The sequence below is a fragment of the Tetrahymena thermophila genome, assembly GCF_000189635.1.
Source record: "Tetrahymena thermophila SB210 genomic scaffold scf_8254637, whole genome shotgun sequence".
In the NCBI taxonomy this organism is placed as follows: domain Eukaryota; phylum Ciliophora; class Oligohymenophorea; order Hymenostomatida; family Tetrahymenidae; genus Tetrahymena; species Tetrahymena thermophila.
In genome coordinates, this window is record NW_002476406.1 from 29,894 (window position 1) to 47,867 (window position 17,974).

General features: G+C 25.5%; 3 protein-coding genes across 3 annotated transcripts; 1 reads left to right on the plus strand and 2 right to left on the minus strand. All coding sequences in view use genetic code 6, as the record gives it.

Annotated features, from left to right (window-relative positions):
- Positions 1-113: 113 nt before the first annotated feature.
- On the plus strand, positions 114-8,134 carry TTHERM_00826790 (leishmanolysin family protein; the record flags this gene model as incomplete). The annotated part of the gene is made up of 5 exons (XM_001031326.2): positions 114-570; positions 705-1,789; positions 1,843-1,974; positions 2,199-6,327; positions 6,384-8,134. The coding sequence occupies 5 exons, from the start codon at positions 114-116 to the stop codon at positions 8,132-8,134; spliced, it is 7,554 nt and encodes a 2,517-aa protein (XP_001031326.2).
- A 361-nt stretch (positions 8,135-8,495) lies between these two features.
- Positions 8,496-11,979, minus strand: TTHERM_00826810 (cyclic nucleotide-binding domain protein). Its single transcript, XM_001031328.2, has 3 exons — positions 10,435-11,979; positions 9,929-10,268; positions 8,496-9,875 (listed from the first exon to the last, which is right to left on the minus strand). Exons 1-3 carry the CDS (start codon positions 11,875-11,877, stop codon positions 8,512-8,514), a joined length of 3,147 nt encoding a protein of 1,048 aa, XP_001031328.2. The 5' UTR covers positions 11,878-11,979; the 3' UTR covers positions 8,496-8,511.
- A 642-nt stretch (positions 11,980-12,621) lies between these two features.
- On the minus strand, positions 12,622-17,903 carry TTHERM_00826820 (transmembrane protein, putative; the record flags this gene model as incomplete). Its single annotated transcript, XM_001031329.2, has 6 exons — positions 12,622-14,878; positions 15,198-15,356; positions 15,417-16,158; positions 16,211-16,554; positions 16,837-17,541; positions 17,605-17,903. The coding sequence occupies 6 exons, from the start codon at positions 17,901-17,903 to the stop codon at positions 12,622-12,624; spliced, it is 4,506 nt and encodes a 1,501-aa protein (XP_001031329.2).
- Positions 17,904-17,974: the final 71 nt, after the last annotated feature.

Sequence of the window (17,974 nt, forward strand, 5' to 3'; positions counted from 1 at the left end):
GGTAAAAAAATTAGATAGATTTCAATTTTTATATAAACTCTTATCAATATTGTTTAGTTAAAAATAAATAGATCATTTTCTTTAATTTAAAAACAAAGAGCTCATAAATTTTAATGAAGTTGTTAGCGGAGGCTTTAATATTTATAGGTTTTGTTTGGGTTGTTCAAGGTTAAGAAATATAGGGCGATAGAGCTCAACACTATTAAAATTATTTAAAATAATATGATTCCAAATTAGATGACTACATCAAAAGAGAATAATTTGGCAAAAGAAATTTATAAGGCACAAATTATCCTTACAAAATATAATTTGACTATACTGGGATATTAGGTTCTAACATAGGTACAAATGGATTAACGAGTAATATAAGTACATACTTGTAAAGTGTAACAAAAATGAGCTCATTTTATCTATCTAAACTAATTTACAGTGATTCTACTATTAGTAGTATAACAACAGCTAGTTGCGGAACTTATACACCTTCTCCCACTTAAACATTTAATAACATCAACATTGTAGTTATGGTCAATTTTGTAAATTTGCCTACAAGTGCTTTTCTTACATCTTCAGGTAAAAATCTTTTTTAAGTACCTAGCTTCATTATTAAGTTAAATAATTCATGTGAGTAAAAAAAATTAGCTTACAAATTTTAGGTTTAAATTTTATAAGATTTTTAACAAACTCTTTAATTTTCAAAACAATAGATACTTGCTAAAGAGATTCTACTACGTAAAGACCTATATTAGGACTTTTGACATTTAACATAGCAATACTTATACCTCTGCCTTTAAATAATAGCTATGATTTCAAATAGCATTTTAAAATGTCAACATAGGAAATTATTCGTATTTTTGGTTTTCGCTTAGATTAATTATAGTACTGGATAAACCCGATATCTACATCTACCCCTTAAAGCAGTTATGGAACAGTAGGTGTTTAGCAAAGTGTTATCTATTCTGTTATTCTTAGAGGTTTTACAAATACTTTGTTTTTATAAACTCCTTTCATTACTAAAACTGCTCAGGATTACTATAATTGCAATACAGCATAAGGCATGCAGTTAGAAAATCAAGAAAACCTATCTATTCCTAATGCAAGGTTAGATTTCGAGAGAACAATACTTTATAACGAAGCTTTAACTGCTAATATCCTAGATGGAAATTCTGTTTTTAGCATATTTACGGGTTCTCTTTTGAAGGATATGGGTTACTTTAGTCTTATAGATTTTAATTTTTTGGATGATATTATTTTTGGATAGAATGAAGGCTGTAATTTTTTGAGCAAAGTTTGTTAACCCCCATCTTCATATCCTGAATTTAATTATGGTGGAGGCCAGCAATGTGATTTTTATGGTTAAGGGATAGGGTAAAATACTGCAGATAGCTTTGTAGATCCTGGATGTGTAATAACACAAGTAAATAAATCTAATCTATGTGAAAATGCTTCTACTGATACTTCTACTAGACAAATTGGAGGCAATACCTCTAAATGCTTTAGTTCTAGTGCTGTACAATATTTATAAACATCTACTCTTCCTAATGCAAGGTGTCATGAAATGGCATGCTCATCAGATTTTAAAACAATTTTTATAAGACTTTTACCAAACTAATAACTAATACCTATCTGTACTTTAAACACATAAGGTTAGACTGTAAATTTACATGATTTTACATCTAATCTCCCAGATCAAACAGGCGGATCTCTTGCTTGTCCTAATAACTATAAAAATTTCTGTCTTTAACCATCGCGTTGTCCGAATAATTGTAGTATGAATGGGTTTTGTATAAGGGTATATTTTTTATTTAAATTAAAATTATTTTACTTTATAATTTTTTGATAAAGAATAACTGTGTTTGTTCAGACTACTACGCTGATGTTGATTGTTCACGTTCTTGTTCTTCATCAACACCTTACTGGAATGGTACTTAATGTGTAGCTAGTTGCCCCACCAATTTATATGCTAACCCGAATAATGTAAAATTAAACATAAATATATTTTTTTTATTTCTGTAAACAAAATATCATTATTAAATTAAATTACCTAAAAAATCATTTATAAATTTTTTATATAATAATACTAACTAATATGATCCAATTATAAAAATTTGATATTCATTTTATTCCTAATAAATAATTATTTTTTTAAAATAAATTTTATTTTATCAAACGAAAATATTTAATTTTAAAAATTTTTAAAGACCTGTTTATAAAGTTGTCCTGATGGATATTATATAGATTCAATTTCCAAAACTTGTAAATAATGTGATCAGTCTTGTAGAACTTGCTCAAGCTCTAATGTCTGCCTAACATGTAATTATCCTTATGTTTTAGATGTTTCAGGATCTAAATGCTAATTAATTTGCAACAGTGCTTGCTTAAAATGCTTTGGAAATAGTGTAAATTAATGTTTTTAATGTATTGATGGTTACTACCTTTAAGGATATTCTTGCCTATAATGCCAAGCACCTTGTTTAAAATGCTCAAGTTAAGTTACTTGCTTAAATTGTATTAGTAATTATACTTACAATAGTGTTAGCTAAACATGTAGTCCTAATTGTCATTCCTCATGCTTAACATGTTCATCACCTGCAGATCCTTCTCAGTGTTTAACTTGCTAATCTAATTCTTACTTAAATTTAGGATAATGTTTAAGATGCTAAAGTCCTTGTAGCTCATGCAGCGGAACCTCTACTAATTGTACATCATGCATACCTTCTTATAATTTAGTTAATGGGTATTGCTATCCTATATGTATTTCCAAGTGCTCTACTTGCTCTGATACTACTACATGTAACCAATGTTTTACAGGTTATTATTATGATACTTCTACAGCAACACCTAAATGCTCTTAATGTCCTACTAATTGTACTAGCTGCACTAGTGCTACTGTATGCACTGATTGTGTTTTTTCATATACCTTAAATAGTAGTAACTCATGTGTTGCATTAAGCCCTGCTCCAGATCCTCTCTATAATTGCTTAACTTCTTAATTGAATCCAACTAAATAATGTTTAACATGCTCCACAGGTTATTTCCTTAATAATTTAATTTGCTAAAAATGTAATTCTAATTGCTTTTCATGCTCTGGTTAAAGCAATTATTGCACTTCTTGTCCAAACGGAAGCTACCTAAACACTTTAACAAATTAATGTTAGTTTTAATGCCATCCAATATGCTAGACATGTTCCGCTGGCTTAGATCCAACAAAATGTATTACATGCCAAATAGGATATGCCTTAACTGGTTAAGCTCCTAATTCGTGTACACCTTGCTTAAATAACTGCAAAAGGTGTGTAATTATAAATACAACATAGTAATGCTTAGATTGTGTACTTAATTATCAGCTCAGTGGAACTGTTTGTAATCCAATTTGTGATAGATCTTGTCTCACATGCTCTTAGCCATACAATTCGAATGCATGCTTAAGCTGTCCTCCAGGATATTATTTAAACAGTTAGTCTTAATGCTAGCCTTGCTCTGCTCCTTGCAGCACTTGCTAAGCTTCGAGCACAAATTGTAATTCATGTATCACAAATTACAATCTAATAGGATCTTAATGCTTTCCTACTAACTGTGATTCTACTTGCTTAACATGTTCTATCCCTTAAAATCCTAATAATTGCACAAGCTGCAAAAATGGATTTTATCTCAATAGTTTTTAATAATGCAAACCTTGTGATTCCACAACCTCATTTTGTTAGACATGTGTATCTTTATCCTCATACTGTACTTCATGTATTGCAAATTATTAATTAATAGGAAGTACATGTAAACCTATTTGCGCTTTAAACTGTGCAACATGTACATTGCCTTTAAATATGGCATCTTGCACAGCTTGCTAAGATGGATACTTCTTAAATTCTGGTAATTGCACTCCATGCTAGTCACCTTGCAAAACTTGTGATTAAACCTCTGGTACCATATGCAAATCTTGTATTAATTAATATACTTTACAAGGAACTTAGTGCGTTTTGGCTTGTGATCCAAGCTGCTCTAAATGCACCTAGCCAAATAATAGTAATGCTTGTTAACAATGTTAACCAAATTACTTCTAACCTATTAATACAACTTCTTGTTAATAATGTGGAGCAAACTGTATAAAATGTCAAGATATGCCTGAAAATTGCATTACATGCTAGCCTAATTATAATACCGTTAATGGCGTTTGTGTTTTTAATTGCAGTGCAAATTGTAGAACATGTGTGGATTAATATTAATTTAAATGTTTAAGTTGCTACAATGGGTATTACTTAGATACACTTTTATAAGTATGTGTATAGTGTCCTTCTCCTTGTAATTTATGTTCTTCTGCAAATACTTGCTTGAGTTGTATACCAAACTATTAACTAAATCCAGCTACTAACTAATGCCTTCCTATTTGTGATGTCTCTTGTGCTCCAAATTAATGCTCAGTACCTCAATCTTAAATTGCTTGCACAGCTTGTAATCCTAATTATTTCTTGTAAGTAACATCTAATCCAAGTTCTCCTGGAACTAATATTTAAAAATGTATTTAATGCTCATCTCCATGCTAAAATTGTACTGGTTCAGCTACTTTTTGCACTTCTTGTGTTACTAACTATGTTTTGCAAGCTAATACTTGTGTACCGAACTGTGGAAATAATTGCTAAACTTGTATCGACCCTTCTGATTCAAATACTTGCACTTAATGTAATCAAGGTTATTATCTTTCTATTACTATGACTCCAACTAGCTTAGTTAAACAGTGTATTGCTTGTCTTTTTCCTTGCAGCAATTGTTAAGGTAGTACAACTATTTGCACTTCTTGTGTTGCAAATTACTCCCTTTATGGAAATGTTTGTATCCCTAATTGTCATTCTTCTTGTAAGACATGCTAATCACCTTTAAATAGTAACTCTTGCTTATCTTGCAATCCTGGTTTTTTCCTCTCAGGTACAGGCACAACAGGTTCTTGCTTACCATGCTAATCACCATGCTCTACTTGTGTGAGTGATCCTACAAATTGCCTTTCTTGTAACACTGATTATTATTTAAGCCCAAGACCAGTAGTAACACCGACACTTTAAAACTAATGTCTCCCTTAGTGTGATTCAACTTGCCTGACCTGTAAATTACCTAAAAATAATCAGTATTGTTAAACATGCATTGATGGTCTATATTTGTAGCTTTTAGATTCTAACAGTGGTAAATGTTTTCCTTGCAAAAGTGAATGTTTTTAATGCACTAATCCAACATAATGTACCTCATGTTAGCCCAACTACTAATTTGATGCTATCTCTTCTCAATGTCTCCCTAGTAATTGCAGTAGAACATGCTAAACTTGTTCAATCCCTTATAATGAAAATGCTTGTACCTCCTGTTACTCTGATTCATGGTTTGATTCTTCTTCAAAAAAATGTATATTTTGTAGTTTCCCTTGCAAAACATGTAATGGCTCATCTACTAACTGTTCTTCATGTTTACAAAACTACTCTCTTGTTCCTCAATCAGACGGGACAAACTTATGCAAACCAAACTGCGATCCTTCTTGCCTAACTTGCTCATAGCCATTAAATCCTAACGCCTGTTTGACTTGTAGAACACCAAGATATGTTCTAAACTCTAGCAATTAATGTGTGAGCTGTCTGCCTTAATGTATTTCATGCAGTGACACTATAGATAACTGCTAATCTTGCATAGCAGGATATTAATTATAACCTATTAATCCAAATAATCCAAATTATAAAACATGCTAAATTATCTGTAGCACAGGATGTTCCTCTTGCTTGGGAGTCTCTTCATATTGTCTTTCATGCATAAATGGATATGTTTATGACTCTAGACTAAAATTATGCAAAATAGTATGTGATCCTTCCTGTTTTATGTGCAGCTAATCTTACTCTCCAAACTCATGTACTCAATGTTGGCCAGGATATTACTTAAAAAGTAACCAATGTTTGCCTTGTCAGAAAGGAACTTATTCTAATTATAATGAATGTATTGATTGTTTGGATAACTGCGTAGAGTGCATTAATTCAACAACATGCAATAAATGTAGAGCAGGATACTCTCTAAGTTCTAATAACTAATCTTGTTTATATAATGGTGTTTAAACAATAGTAGTTACAACTGACTGCAATTATTCTTGTGCTACATGTGTTGATTAGAAATACACTTCTTGTGTTACATGTGCAGCCAACAGATAACTCTCTAATTTTTATTTTACCTCTATTGGAGCATGTATTTGTCCTCCATCATATTCAGATAATGGATAGGCATTTTGCGATTTATCATCTGCTCAGTCTTCAATCAAAGGATCCAATACAGCATTATATGCTTCTTCAATAGCAACTACTGTGATTTTATGTAATAATTATTATTTAATTTGATACTTTAGATTTATTGTTTAATTTTATTAATAGCTACTTTAGCAAGTAATCCAATTACATTCTTTGGATATTTAGAAATAACCTAATAATTAAGCTATATAACTTATGTTAACTATTAGTCTAAAATGGGTTTAGATGAAAACATGCATATTTTATATTTATCTCACATAAGCAATATATTTTCATTAAATAGTATTGGCCCAACTCAGAAAAACACGCCTCTTACAAAAAATAACTTAAGAAACCTTTAAAATAGTTAAAGAGATATCATGCTATCAGAATATGATACTGGAGTTTCTAAATCATAGTTGCAAATTAATGGAAACAGTAAGTTCTATTAAAATTAAAAAACTCCATATTTTGCTATAAACTCTATCCCTATAATTGTTATTACTGCTCTACTTTGGATTTTAAGTTTTTTGGCTTCTTTTATCAAAGCAAATTAAGACTAAGTTTGGAAATCTAAGTTAAAAAATTTGCTCTATAAATCACTTCCTACAGTATTTTTTATAATAACTTATTAAGAGTTATCACTTCTTATCTTCTTTTAGTTTGAAATTTTTAACTTTGAGACAAGCTTAGATGGGTTTAGCTCAATCTATTCTATCTTTGTCTTTTTATATTAAATTGGGTTTTTAGCTTATCTTCTTTATCTTTTAGAAATTAAAGGAATATTTAAAAATACTTTTGCAACCAAAATAATTAGTTAAGCTCAAACGAATGCTTTCCCTTCATCTAATACTATTAAGTCTTAAGAAGTAAGCCAAAATGTAATAAAAAGTAAAGTCTAGAAACTTAATTTAAAAGAATAGAGTGTTATACCACTGCAAATAGTACCTGAATACGAAGAAGTGCTAAATTAAAATATTTAAGAAATTAAAAAATCGTATTGGATCTTAGAAGAATACTTATCTCATGAGACATTTTTAAAAAGAATTTTTATTTTTGTTCTTATCCTAAATAAAACCATAAATTCAATTATCCAAGTAACTTCTTACGATGATCCTGTTTTACAATCTTCACTGATATTTGCTTTTAATTTCCTCTTTATTGTTTACTTGATTATATCAAAACCTTTTAAAAGCAGATATCATTTGATTTGCTATTTAATTTGTGAAAGTATTATATTATTAATTAATATCTTAGTATTAATACTAGTAAATACATCTGATTAAAATGCTACCTCATAAACAAATATTTGCTTGGCAATCCTCTCATTTACAATAATCTTATTGTGTTTCTATTTTTTAATTTCCATAATAACTCTTATTAAAACCATACATTTGTACTGCGTAAAAAATGATAAAATTTTAGCAAATACAAAACTTAAGTAATCTAGTATTAGTAATAGCACAAATTTAACATATAAAAGATCACAAATAGTATTATCAAATTTTAGAAATCTCGAAAATACATAATCACAATTCGAATAAAAGTAACAGATTTACAATAATCAGTAATATAAAAACGTAGCTAATGATTCAATTATGAGTTAAACAAAGTATACTTAAAATCATAATGACTCCATTTTATAAGTAGAAGAAGATTTTTAAATTGTTAATTAAAAGCCTGAGTTTAGTTCTCATTTAGATCTTAAAAAATTCATCAGTAAAAAGTAAGATATGGCAAAGCTTAGAAATAACTTTATTTTTAACAATTAAAATAATAACTAAAATGTTGAAAGAACAGTTTTACTTGATGATAATTCTAACCTTTTTCATTTTATTCCACAAAGATAAAGATATTAAATTAAACCTGTGATCGATGAATTGCTTAAAAATTGATTTATTTTTAATTAATATATTTATATTGATAAAATTTATATATTTTTTAATTTAACTAACTCTTCTAATAAATTAGCTTAAAAAATATTGCAATTTTATGAAATAATTTAAATTAATTATAATTTTTTTTTTAAAACAAATAATTATATTAATATTACTTTAAATATAATATACATCATTTTATCTTTAAATATATATCATACAACTATTTAAGTGGAATAATTTTAATTAATTATTGAGTAAGAAAATTTATTTTTTCAAAATTAAATTAAAAATTTTTTATTTTTTTTCAATTTGATGACATTTGATTGAGGGAATACAATTTGTAACAAATTATTTTAGAAATAATAAATTAAACTCCAATGATTTCTATTCAATCAATTCTCAAAAAATAAGTGTAATTTTTTATAGTTTTTTTGCTATGGAGATTTCTTTTTATTATTAAAAAAGTTAATTTACTTTTAAATTAGATTATATCTACCTATAACTTTATCATAATTATAGTAAGGATTATATCTTTTAAAAGTCTCAATTTTTTCAAAATCAAATTAAAATAAATTTTAGTTAATGTTTCTTTATTTTAGTTAATTAAATTCTATATCATAGGCATATTTATCAATTTTAATTGTTGATATTTAAGATTAACTATTTCTCCTGTCTAAATATGAAGGCTTCTAATTTTATTTTTATGCCCACAAGAACTACAAATACTTTAACCTTTTCTATTTTTACTATTCTCTAAAGAGTATCTTAGTGTAAAGGCTGCTGATTTTATCGGTTCTCTTTTTCAATCCTTAAATTGGTACATTTTATTTTAGAGGATCATTATTGATTTTCTTCTTTTATTCGATTAAAGAATTCATATTGATTAGATGCTGCTTTTATTTCGTTAACAGTCCTACATTTTTCTATATTCCAAGTCTTTCTCTAATTCTATTTTGCTTATTTTAATGCAATCTCGAAGATTTAACTCTCTCAGGATGACTATCTTTGATTAACTATTTGCTTCTTTAGGGAGTATAATTTCTTGGTTTATCATCTAATGATTCATCTATTGATTCATCTGATGATGAAGTGGTTTCTGAAGAAGATGAAGAACTTTAACTATTTTCATCAATTTTTTCTAGTGAAACCCTTTTTTAAATTTAAGTTTCAACTATTAAATCTTATTAAATTCCATCAATCCCTTTACTTACTTAATCAGAGGAGAATTCATACATCATATTTTCATCACAATTAACTATTTTTATTGGTGGCATAATCTTATAAAAATTCTCATCGCTCATTTGCAATAAATTTTCCACGTCTTAACTCATCTATGGAATTACTGCCTTTGTTAAGAAAATTCGATATTGTTTTAGTTTTAAGTTAACCTAACCTTTTTATGGTCTTGCTTTGAAAATACGTTTTTTTCTTTCAATATAAAATCTTTCTTAAGTCTCTTCAAAAAAATTCTAGTTAATTATTTTTTGTTTCGGTAATCTAAGATTGATTAGAGGGCACTCATCAAGCTCATGGTCTATGTTTTTGCATGATTTGCATTTAAAAGTTAGTTAATGCTCTTTAAGTATTAATTCATCTCTCCATTAGCAAAATGACTCATAATCTTCAGGATATTACTTTATTAATTCAAGGAATTTCTCCATCTCAAAATAAGCTAGTGTTAGCTATTCTGAGCTACTTTTTACTGAATACGATATAGGTTAATTTGTAAAAGCACTCTTTAAGCAAATATCTACACCTAATTAATAAATTATATTTAAAATTAAATTAGTAGAGACCATTAAAATTTACCTTTTGTAGTATATTTTTAGAGCACACACTCTTATTTTCTAGATGTAATAAATATATCAACTTATCCTTTAATTAAAAAGTAAACTTTTGATTGCATTTCACCTTCTTAAACAAATTGCTTTCCAGGTTGAATAATAACTTCTTCCATAGATTATGATAGTTCATTTATGAAGCTATGGCTAAGATGGTTTGGAATATATTTATTAGAAGTGAGGATTTTTCCAAAAAAATCTTAAAACAAAGATCTCCTCAAGCTTAAAGGGGCATCTTCTAATAATTTAACTGATCCTTCATCATTTTTTTATGATTTTCTAAGTAAATATTCTAAATAGTGCATCATCTAAAAAAAAATATTAAAATAAGGAAATTATTTTGAAATTTAAAAAAATTTAATTTAAATTTTTGTAAAACCATTTAAAATAGAAATATATTAAAAAATGTTTAATACACACACCTTCAAATTTACTTTCTTACAAATTAAAAAAAATAATTGTAATTTTTTTTACCTTTATTTAGTTCTTCTTTGATATGGATCTTTATATCATATAATTCATTATTTTTTATCTTTTTTAGTAAAACTCTTCTAAAGAAGCTGCATATTCTTAAAGTAAAAGACCAACTACTGTTATAAAATAGCCAAAAGAAATATATGAGCAAAGACATATCATCATTACAGTAAATCTTTCTGCATAGTTATAAGCATGAATATCACCATATATTACATTCATTAATGTAGTGAAAGCAAAATAAATACTGATATAATATCTCTCATACCACTCATTATTTATTATATCTGAGGCTTATAGCCAATTGTTAGTAGGGTTGATACTAATTTGAGATTACCCAACATAGTGGAATAAGGAGCCACCAATTTATATCTAAAGAAAGAGAATAAGCAATAGACAAAATATTTATTGTACAAATTCATTTTTACGCATAAACTAAAACTAATAGAATATTTACTTAATAATCTTTAGAACATAAGGTAATCTTAAATAGCATATGATAAGCAAAAAATTAGATAAAGTGCAAATAACTATTGCAAAATCTATCATAAATTAAAGCTTTATATATTTTCTTACTATTTTTTCAGTATCTTAAACAAGCTCTCCTTTTTCATAGTATCCTTTTATAAAACTAAGTATAATTTTTATGATAAAAATTATCATAATAACTTGATTAAACCATACAATTTCCTAATTAAAGCTGTAATAAATTGGAAGATAAAATAAATATATCAAAGTACTTAAACAGAATATAATATTCCAAATAAAAAAAAGCTTAGATTCTGGATTACTTGGAATCTTTTTGTTCAAAAAGAATACAATTTTATAAAAATTTCTTACTATTTATCTTTTATAAGAAAATGATTCTATGTTAATATCCTACTAAGATTCATATAATTTTGAAGTAGCTACATCACCAATTAAATCAAATTGAACTTTTCTCAAATGACGATAATTATACTTTTGAGAGAGTTACCTTATTTTAAGCACAAATAACTTACTTATCTTCGAAATTTACAGTCTTTAAAAAATATTTTTTTATTCATCTTATTGATCAATAGATTTGGATGGAGTATCTGATCTTTGTGGAGTAAAACTCCTTCTCAAACTATTGTTAAACTTTTTTTTTTTATGGTTGTATTTATTATTTATTGTAGGAGATATTTTATCTAACGGACTATCTAAGATGATCAATTGTTTTCTTTTCTTTTATTCATCATATGACTTAATTGGATATCTATAAAACGAAATGTATGAAGGTTCATCATCATCCTCTGTTTTAAGTTTTTTATGCTTTTTCTCATGGTATTTACGAGGCTAGTTAGTAAAAACTGTACTTGGGGGCTTCGATTAAGATTGTAAAATTGAAAGATCTTATTCTGTATTTTACTAACTTTGAAGTTCAGTTAGATCTATATTACTTTCTGTGATTAAGGAATTCATTAACAAATTTGAAAGCAATAGGTTATTATTTAGATTAATAAACTTTGATTAAAAAAAATTAGTAGTACCTTTTAATGCTGTTTTTCTAATTATTAAATTAAGTTTTTTTTTAATGTTTAATCATTTTCAACCAAAATTAAAAGATAAATTATAAATTTACTAATTAAAATGTGTTTTTATTAAATGAGCTAAAATTTAACTTCACAAATACTTTGAATTATTGAAGTGAAATAAATCTTCTTTCTTTTAATTAAAATATATTTTCTTAGTCTAAAATTAATAAACACAATTATTTAACTCTAAAAAATAAATGTTCAAAAAATAAAATTTCAATAATTTTAAAAGTTAGATTTTAAAATTAATTTTTTATTTGGATATTAATTAGATTTTTAAATAAAATGCAATGAATAAATTTTTTTTTAATTTTTATAATATATTTATTTTTATTTATTAATATTTATTTAATAAAAAATCTAATTATTTAGTTGTTAATTAAATGGTTTGAAATTTTTATCATAATTTTCAAAAATTTGCTGATAATATATTTTTATAATTATAGCAGCTTAATGGTACTAAATTATGATTATTTTTATTGTTAACTTGTATTTCTTTTCTTTAAAGAGAAGAATATTTTTAACAATCAAAAATCTTTAAATTCAAAAGAATAATGGATAAAAAAACTGGTAATTTAAATATCTAGTAATTTAATATTTAGAATTGATATAAAATGAGTAGAAATATATATCACTGAACTACATCACTTCTTATTTCTCCAGTGAGGTAATTTTTAATATAAGAATTTTATAGTATTTAATCAATAGAAAAGAAGGTAAATAGATTCTTTATCTTATGGAAATTAAGACTAATCTCTTAATGAACCTTACTCCAGAGGTAGTAATAAATAATAACTAATATCAACAGTTAAAAACTAAATAGTATGTAAAAAATTGAATATAAAACTGTTGTTTAGTTTTGAATGTTTTGCTTAACAAGGGTTAAGCAAATAGATACAGAAGCATCTAATTCTGGATTAATTTGACTTAGTGAATGAAGATTATTTTAGTCATCAAAATTTTATGCTAATTATAGAATATCACTAGAATCTTATTTCAAGAAAGTACTCAGTTGTTGGCATGTTTAAAATAAATACTGAGAAGACAAAACTAATCCCCTTTTGATTAAAAATTCATTTTCTTTTCCAGTACAATATTATGTTATATTCCCATGCGATTATAATGTAAAGTTATCTATGAGATTTAAATTGTCGTTTAATACTTAGCAACTGTCGTTTGAGAGAATATTTGAAATTATTTTGGCTTCATTTTAATCATCGCTAGCATAATTTGTCAATTGTTGTTAAAGTTGTTAAAATTAGTTATTTAAATCCTAATTTTTCTACAAAATAGAGAAAAAATCGTCAAAATATTATGATGATAAATTATATTAATTAAAAGGAGGATTATTTTTAAAGATTTTCATATTGAGGTTAAGGTACATTTCAGAATAGCTTCTGTTAATCTAGAAATTTATCTAACTAAGATTTTCAGCTAAATTTATTTAAAAAAATATTTTATTTATTTGATAGTTCCCAAAGAAGTATTATATTAAAGGCAAAACAATCAAGGCAACATAGCAAATTGTAGTTAGAACAATGATTTGTATCTTTTAAGTATTTAGGGAAATAGTCTAGCTTATAGCTCTTTTTTTCTTTTTACTTTAGTCATCTACTACTTTTGATAGCTGTTGGTTTCCATTTTAGGCTGATGTAAAAATAATCAAATCAACGAATTGCTTACCAGTTCCGAAATGAGTAGTAGCTTATCTCATTATTTAATAATCATCTTTAGTTTTGGAAAATAAATGACCATTTTCTATATAATGCTCTTTAAGAGCAAAACATGTTTCTTCTAAGTATTCATCAAGCTTGTCTCTAGGATAGGTGCAAATTAGCTTAACAAAGTCTTTTTTTTTCTTCTCTACGATTAATACAATGGGTATGACAATTAAAATAGCCAATGTAATTACTATGATATTAAAAATTAAATTATAATAAATCAAATTTACAAGTTAATTTAAACTGTTCCTAGAATCTTCTAAACTATTTTCAAAAGCTTGTTACAAAATTTATATGAATTAAATAAAGTTGCTATAGACAGGGACTTGAGCATCTGGCTCACTTGGGCTTAGTATATATTAATATCCAAAGACAAGGATTGATTATATCCATATAAAGAATGACACATCAGTCAAAATGTTATCATAATTTTTAAACTAAGATTTGAAATTGTCAATAAAATTAGCTCCATTTTCATCCTGTTTTAGACCCATTAATAAAGCAATATTTTATTTAAATTATTACAAATTATATAATTCGATTTATTAATAATTTGAGAATTCTGATTTTAAATTCAAAATATGTATACTTGTAATACCTGACTAATAAAAGCGAGTCTATTCAACTTTATGAGTGACTTAATTGGTACTGTTAATGATATCATAAAATAGCATACAGTTTTCAAATTTTAAATTTTAATTGAGCATAAAATTAACAAAGAAACCTAAAAATAAAATTGGGATGATGAGAGAAACAAACGAGCAGCTTTAACCTATCTGTATGAAGTACCTAGCAATTTTAGGAGCTCTGCTATCAAGAATCTATTTCTTTAGTTATTATTTTTCATGGTTAAGATCTTTAACTGAAGAAATTTATGACTGTTAATCTATTAAAAATATATCTCCATCCATTTATTTCATGTAATTCTTTTCATCTGCATCATCATTTCCATCATTAGACTGTGTTGATGGATTAAAGTAATTATTATTCAAGTCTTTATTAGCAAATTCTTTAACAAAAACGTCATTAAGTTAGAGATTAGATTCAGCATTTGTTAATTCTTAATCATTAAAAGATTTTAGTTTAATTTTAAATTGAAGATTTTTATAAATATTGCTGTTAGAGTATTATAAATAATCCTTCATTTATTCTCTAAACTACTCCATCCTATTAAAATAATATAAATATAAATTAATAATAGCCAATCAAATCTACTATTTTTAAACTTAAGCTATTAAGAATTTTAATTTAAAATAAAAAATATGTTTTATTTTATTAAATATTTTTATTTATAAATATTCATACGAAATTAAAAACTATATTTTAATTAATTAAACAAATATTTAAAATTTTTTGTTTTATAAAAATCTAAAAACATAATTTATAAGTTAGATTAAATAATATTATAAAATTATTTAAAATTCAATGAATATTAAATAAAAAGTGAATGAATTTTGATTAAATAAAAAAAATATAAATTCTTTACTGATTAGATGAATTTGGGATATTTGGATTTTGTCTGTTACTTAGAAGAGTAAAATTGTCTATTTGGTTAGATGAAAGAGTTGAAAGCATAGGACTTCTATAATTATCCTAAGAAAGTAATTGCTCCTCAACAATTTAATCCAATTATGTCTTAGAGTATCTAAAATATAGAAAATAATAAAAGTTAAATTTTGCTCAATTTCAAATTTATTTTATTTACTTTTGTGAATATACTTCTGGAGTTTTGCTATTCTTTGGTGTTTCAATATCTCGTGATGTAATAGATATTCTATCAGTTAACTTAAAATCAACAAACTAATTTTCAAGTGTAAAGTTATAATTAATACTATTTCTATTTAAATTAGGTGAATTTTATTTTCTTTAAGGAGAGTTGGCTGTATTAAATTAAGATTAGTAAAAATCTCTTCTATTTTAACTGATAATTGGACTAAATACTTATGAAGCGGGTTTTGTTTCGTCTAAATTAAATTAATTATTTTAGACTTAACATAAAGAATACTATTTTGTAAATTTTGATTCTGGACTTTGCTAACTTAAGTAAGAGAGAGATTAATTTATATTCAAATCCAGTTTTATGTTCAACTAATTTTAAATTTCTTTTTTAAGGTCATTTAGTTTTTCTAATATTTCTGAATACTCTCTAATTTTATTGACTTTTCTAAATTCAACAAAAATTACTGATACACCTATCGATGTATCTATTCTCTCTACTCTTAAAGATACGTTATAAAACTTAAACTAATCTAATTTTATTAAGAGCATGAACAGCTCTTCAGATTCAGATTTTAAATCTATCAGCTTTGTTTTTCTAAATTTAGAAACCAAATCGTTCTCTACAGGAACACACATAATTGTATCAACATAACCAGGCTATTTTGCATAAGAATTTTGTTGAACCATTAAGCCAACTAATGGAATGATTCTACAAGTATCTATGTTTTCTATTTTTTCTAAAAAATAGATTAAAAATTAATTATTTTAAAAATGATTTACTTTTGTTTTGCTGAAAAATATGTTAAAATCCTAGTTTAAAAATTCTTTCTGTAACATCTAAAATTCCTCCTTCAGTTTCACATAAAAAGTAATCAAAATCTTTATTGACTTCTTAAAAATATCCATTGACACCAAAATCTACTCCTTGATATATCTCTAATTTTGTTCTTGCATGAACTGGAAACATAAATCCATTCTTCCTCTTTCCAAAACCAAAAATGATACCTTTTTTTAAATTTACCATATTACCTCTTTCAACAAAGTGTCTTAAAGAATCATCATGAATTCCTGCTATGCAATCAGGCATCATCATATTACAGCTCTTTCCAATTACATCTTAAGCTCTAATTTTTTTAATAATTGTAATTGTAAAAGCAAATAATATTTTATATCAATAATTCAAAAACAAAGCATAGAAAAATGAAGGGGGACATAAGCTAATAAAAATTATAAGTATAAAAATAATTTAAAAATTTAAGGTTGATAAATTATTAAAAATATAAAAATATTTTTTGATTTGAAAACCCTAGAAAAAGTTAATCTTAAAATATTTAAATTAATAGAAAATAATCATTAATTATTTAAAAATAAATAAAATATGAGAGAAAAATTATTGATTTATATACTTAACTCCAAAAAGAATTTCAAAAGATTTAGATGCCCTCTTAATAAATCCTAAATTTTCAATCAAAGTGATGAATACCATACAAGATTTGTGATTAAATAGATCAATACCATAATCTTCTTCTTTTAAAAAAGTTTTCATAACTTATTTAGATTCTTTGATAAACTTTGAAAATTTTCTTCTTTAGATGTCAAAATTTTGTGTAAATATTTAAGCTAAACTAATCACATACTTTGAATTAGGATATATGTCAAATAAACTAGTTATCTTTAATGATAGTTTTTTTTAGTTTTCTAAGAAGTTCCAAAATTTATGAACAAGAAAATTTAAATCTATAAGATCTTAGTTCAAATAAATGAATAAGTCCCTCTTTTCAATTAAACAGTCACGAATTAAAATAGATACTTCTTCTGTTAAGTCAGAGAAATCAATTACAGACATCATATTTAGCCTTTGGTTTTAAATTGAGGATTTTTTCCAAAAAAAACTAAAAGATTGTAAGCAGGCATGATAAATCTCTTGCAGAGTATACTAATTTTTATAAATAGTGGCAGATTTATTAGATTTATTAAGCTCTTAAATTAATTCAACAAAGGATTTTGTTGGAATTTATTAAATTTCTATCAAAAAGTAAAAATAGCTAAATTTGAGCTTCTCATAGTTTCTGTTTTTATCTTGGAAGTTCTTCGCCAAAAAATTATTATACCTATTAATGAGAAAATTTATAAATGAATAAAATAATTTCTAATAATTTAATTTTTTTATTTACAATTAAGAAATAAGGAGACACAAAAACTAATTACGAGTTTGCTGATCAAAGAGAGATTGAAAATTAGATTAATCTTAATCTTTGAAATCATTGCAAAAGCATTTTTTATTGATACAGTTATTGACATGATCTGTATATATCCGGTCAAACATCATTCCTTTAGCCTCCTACAAATAATCTAGTAAATCCATGTCAATTAGATTTGAAATATGTCTACAGAAATAATCTAGATTGAAATAATCTTCTCTATTATTTTTTTTTTGTTAGCCTTTGGGTTATTAATTTATAAAATGATCCATTCCATACTTAATTATTTTTTGAACTTTTTTTTCTTGAACATATTCAGAAAGCTTCCATATTAAAGGTAGTA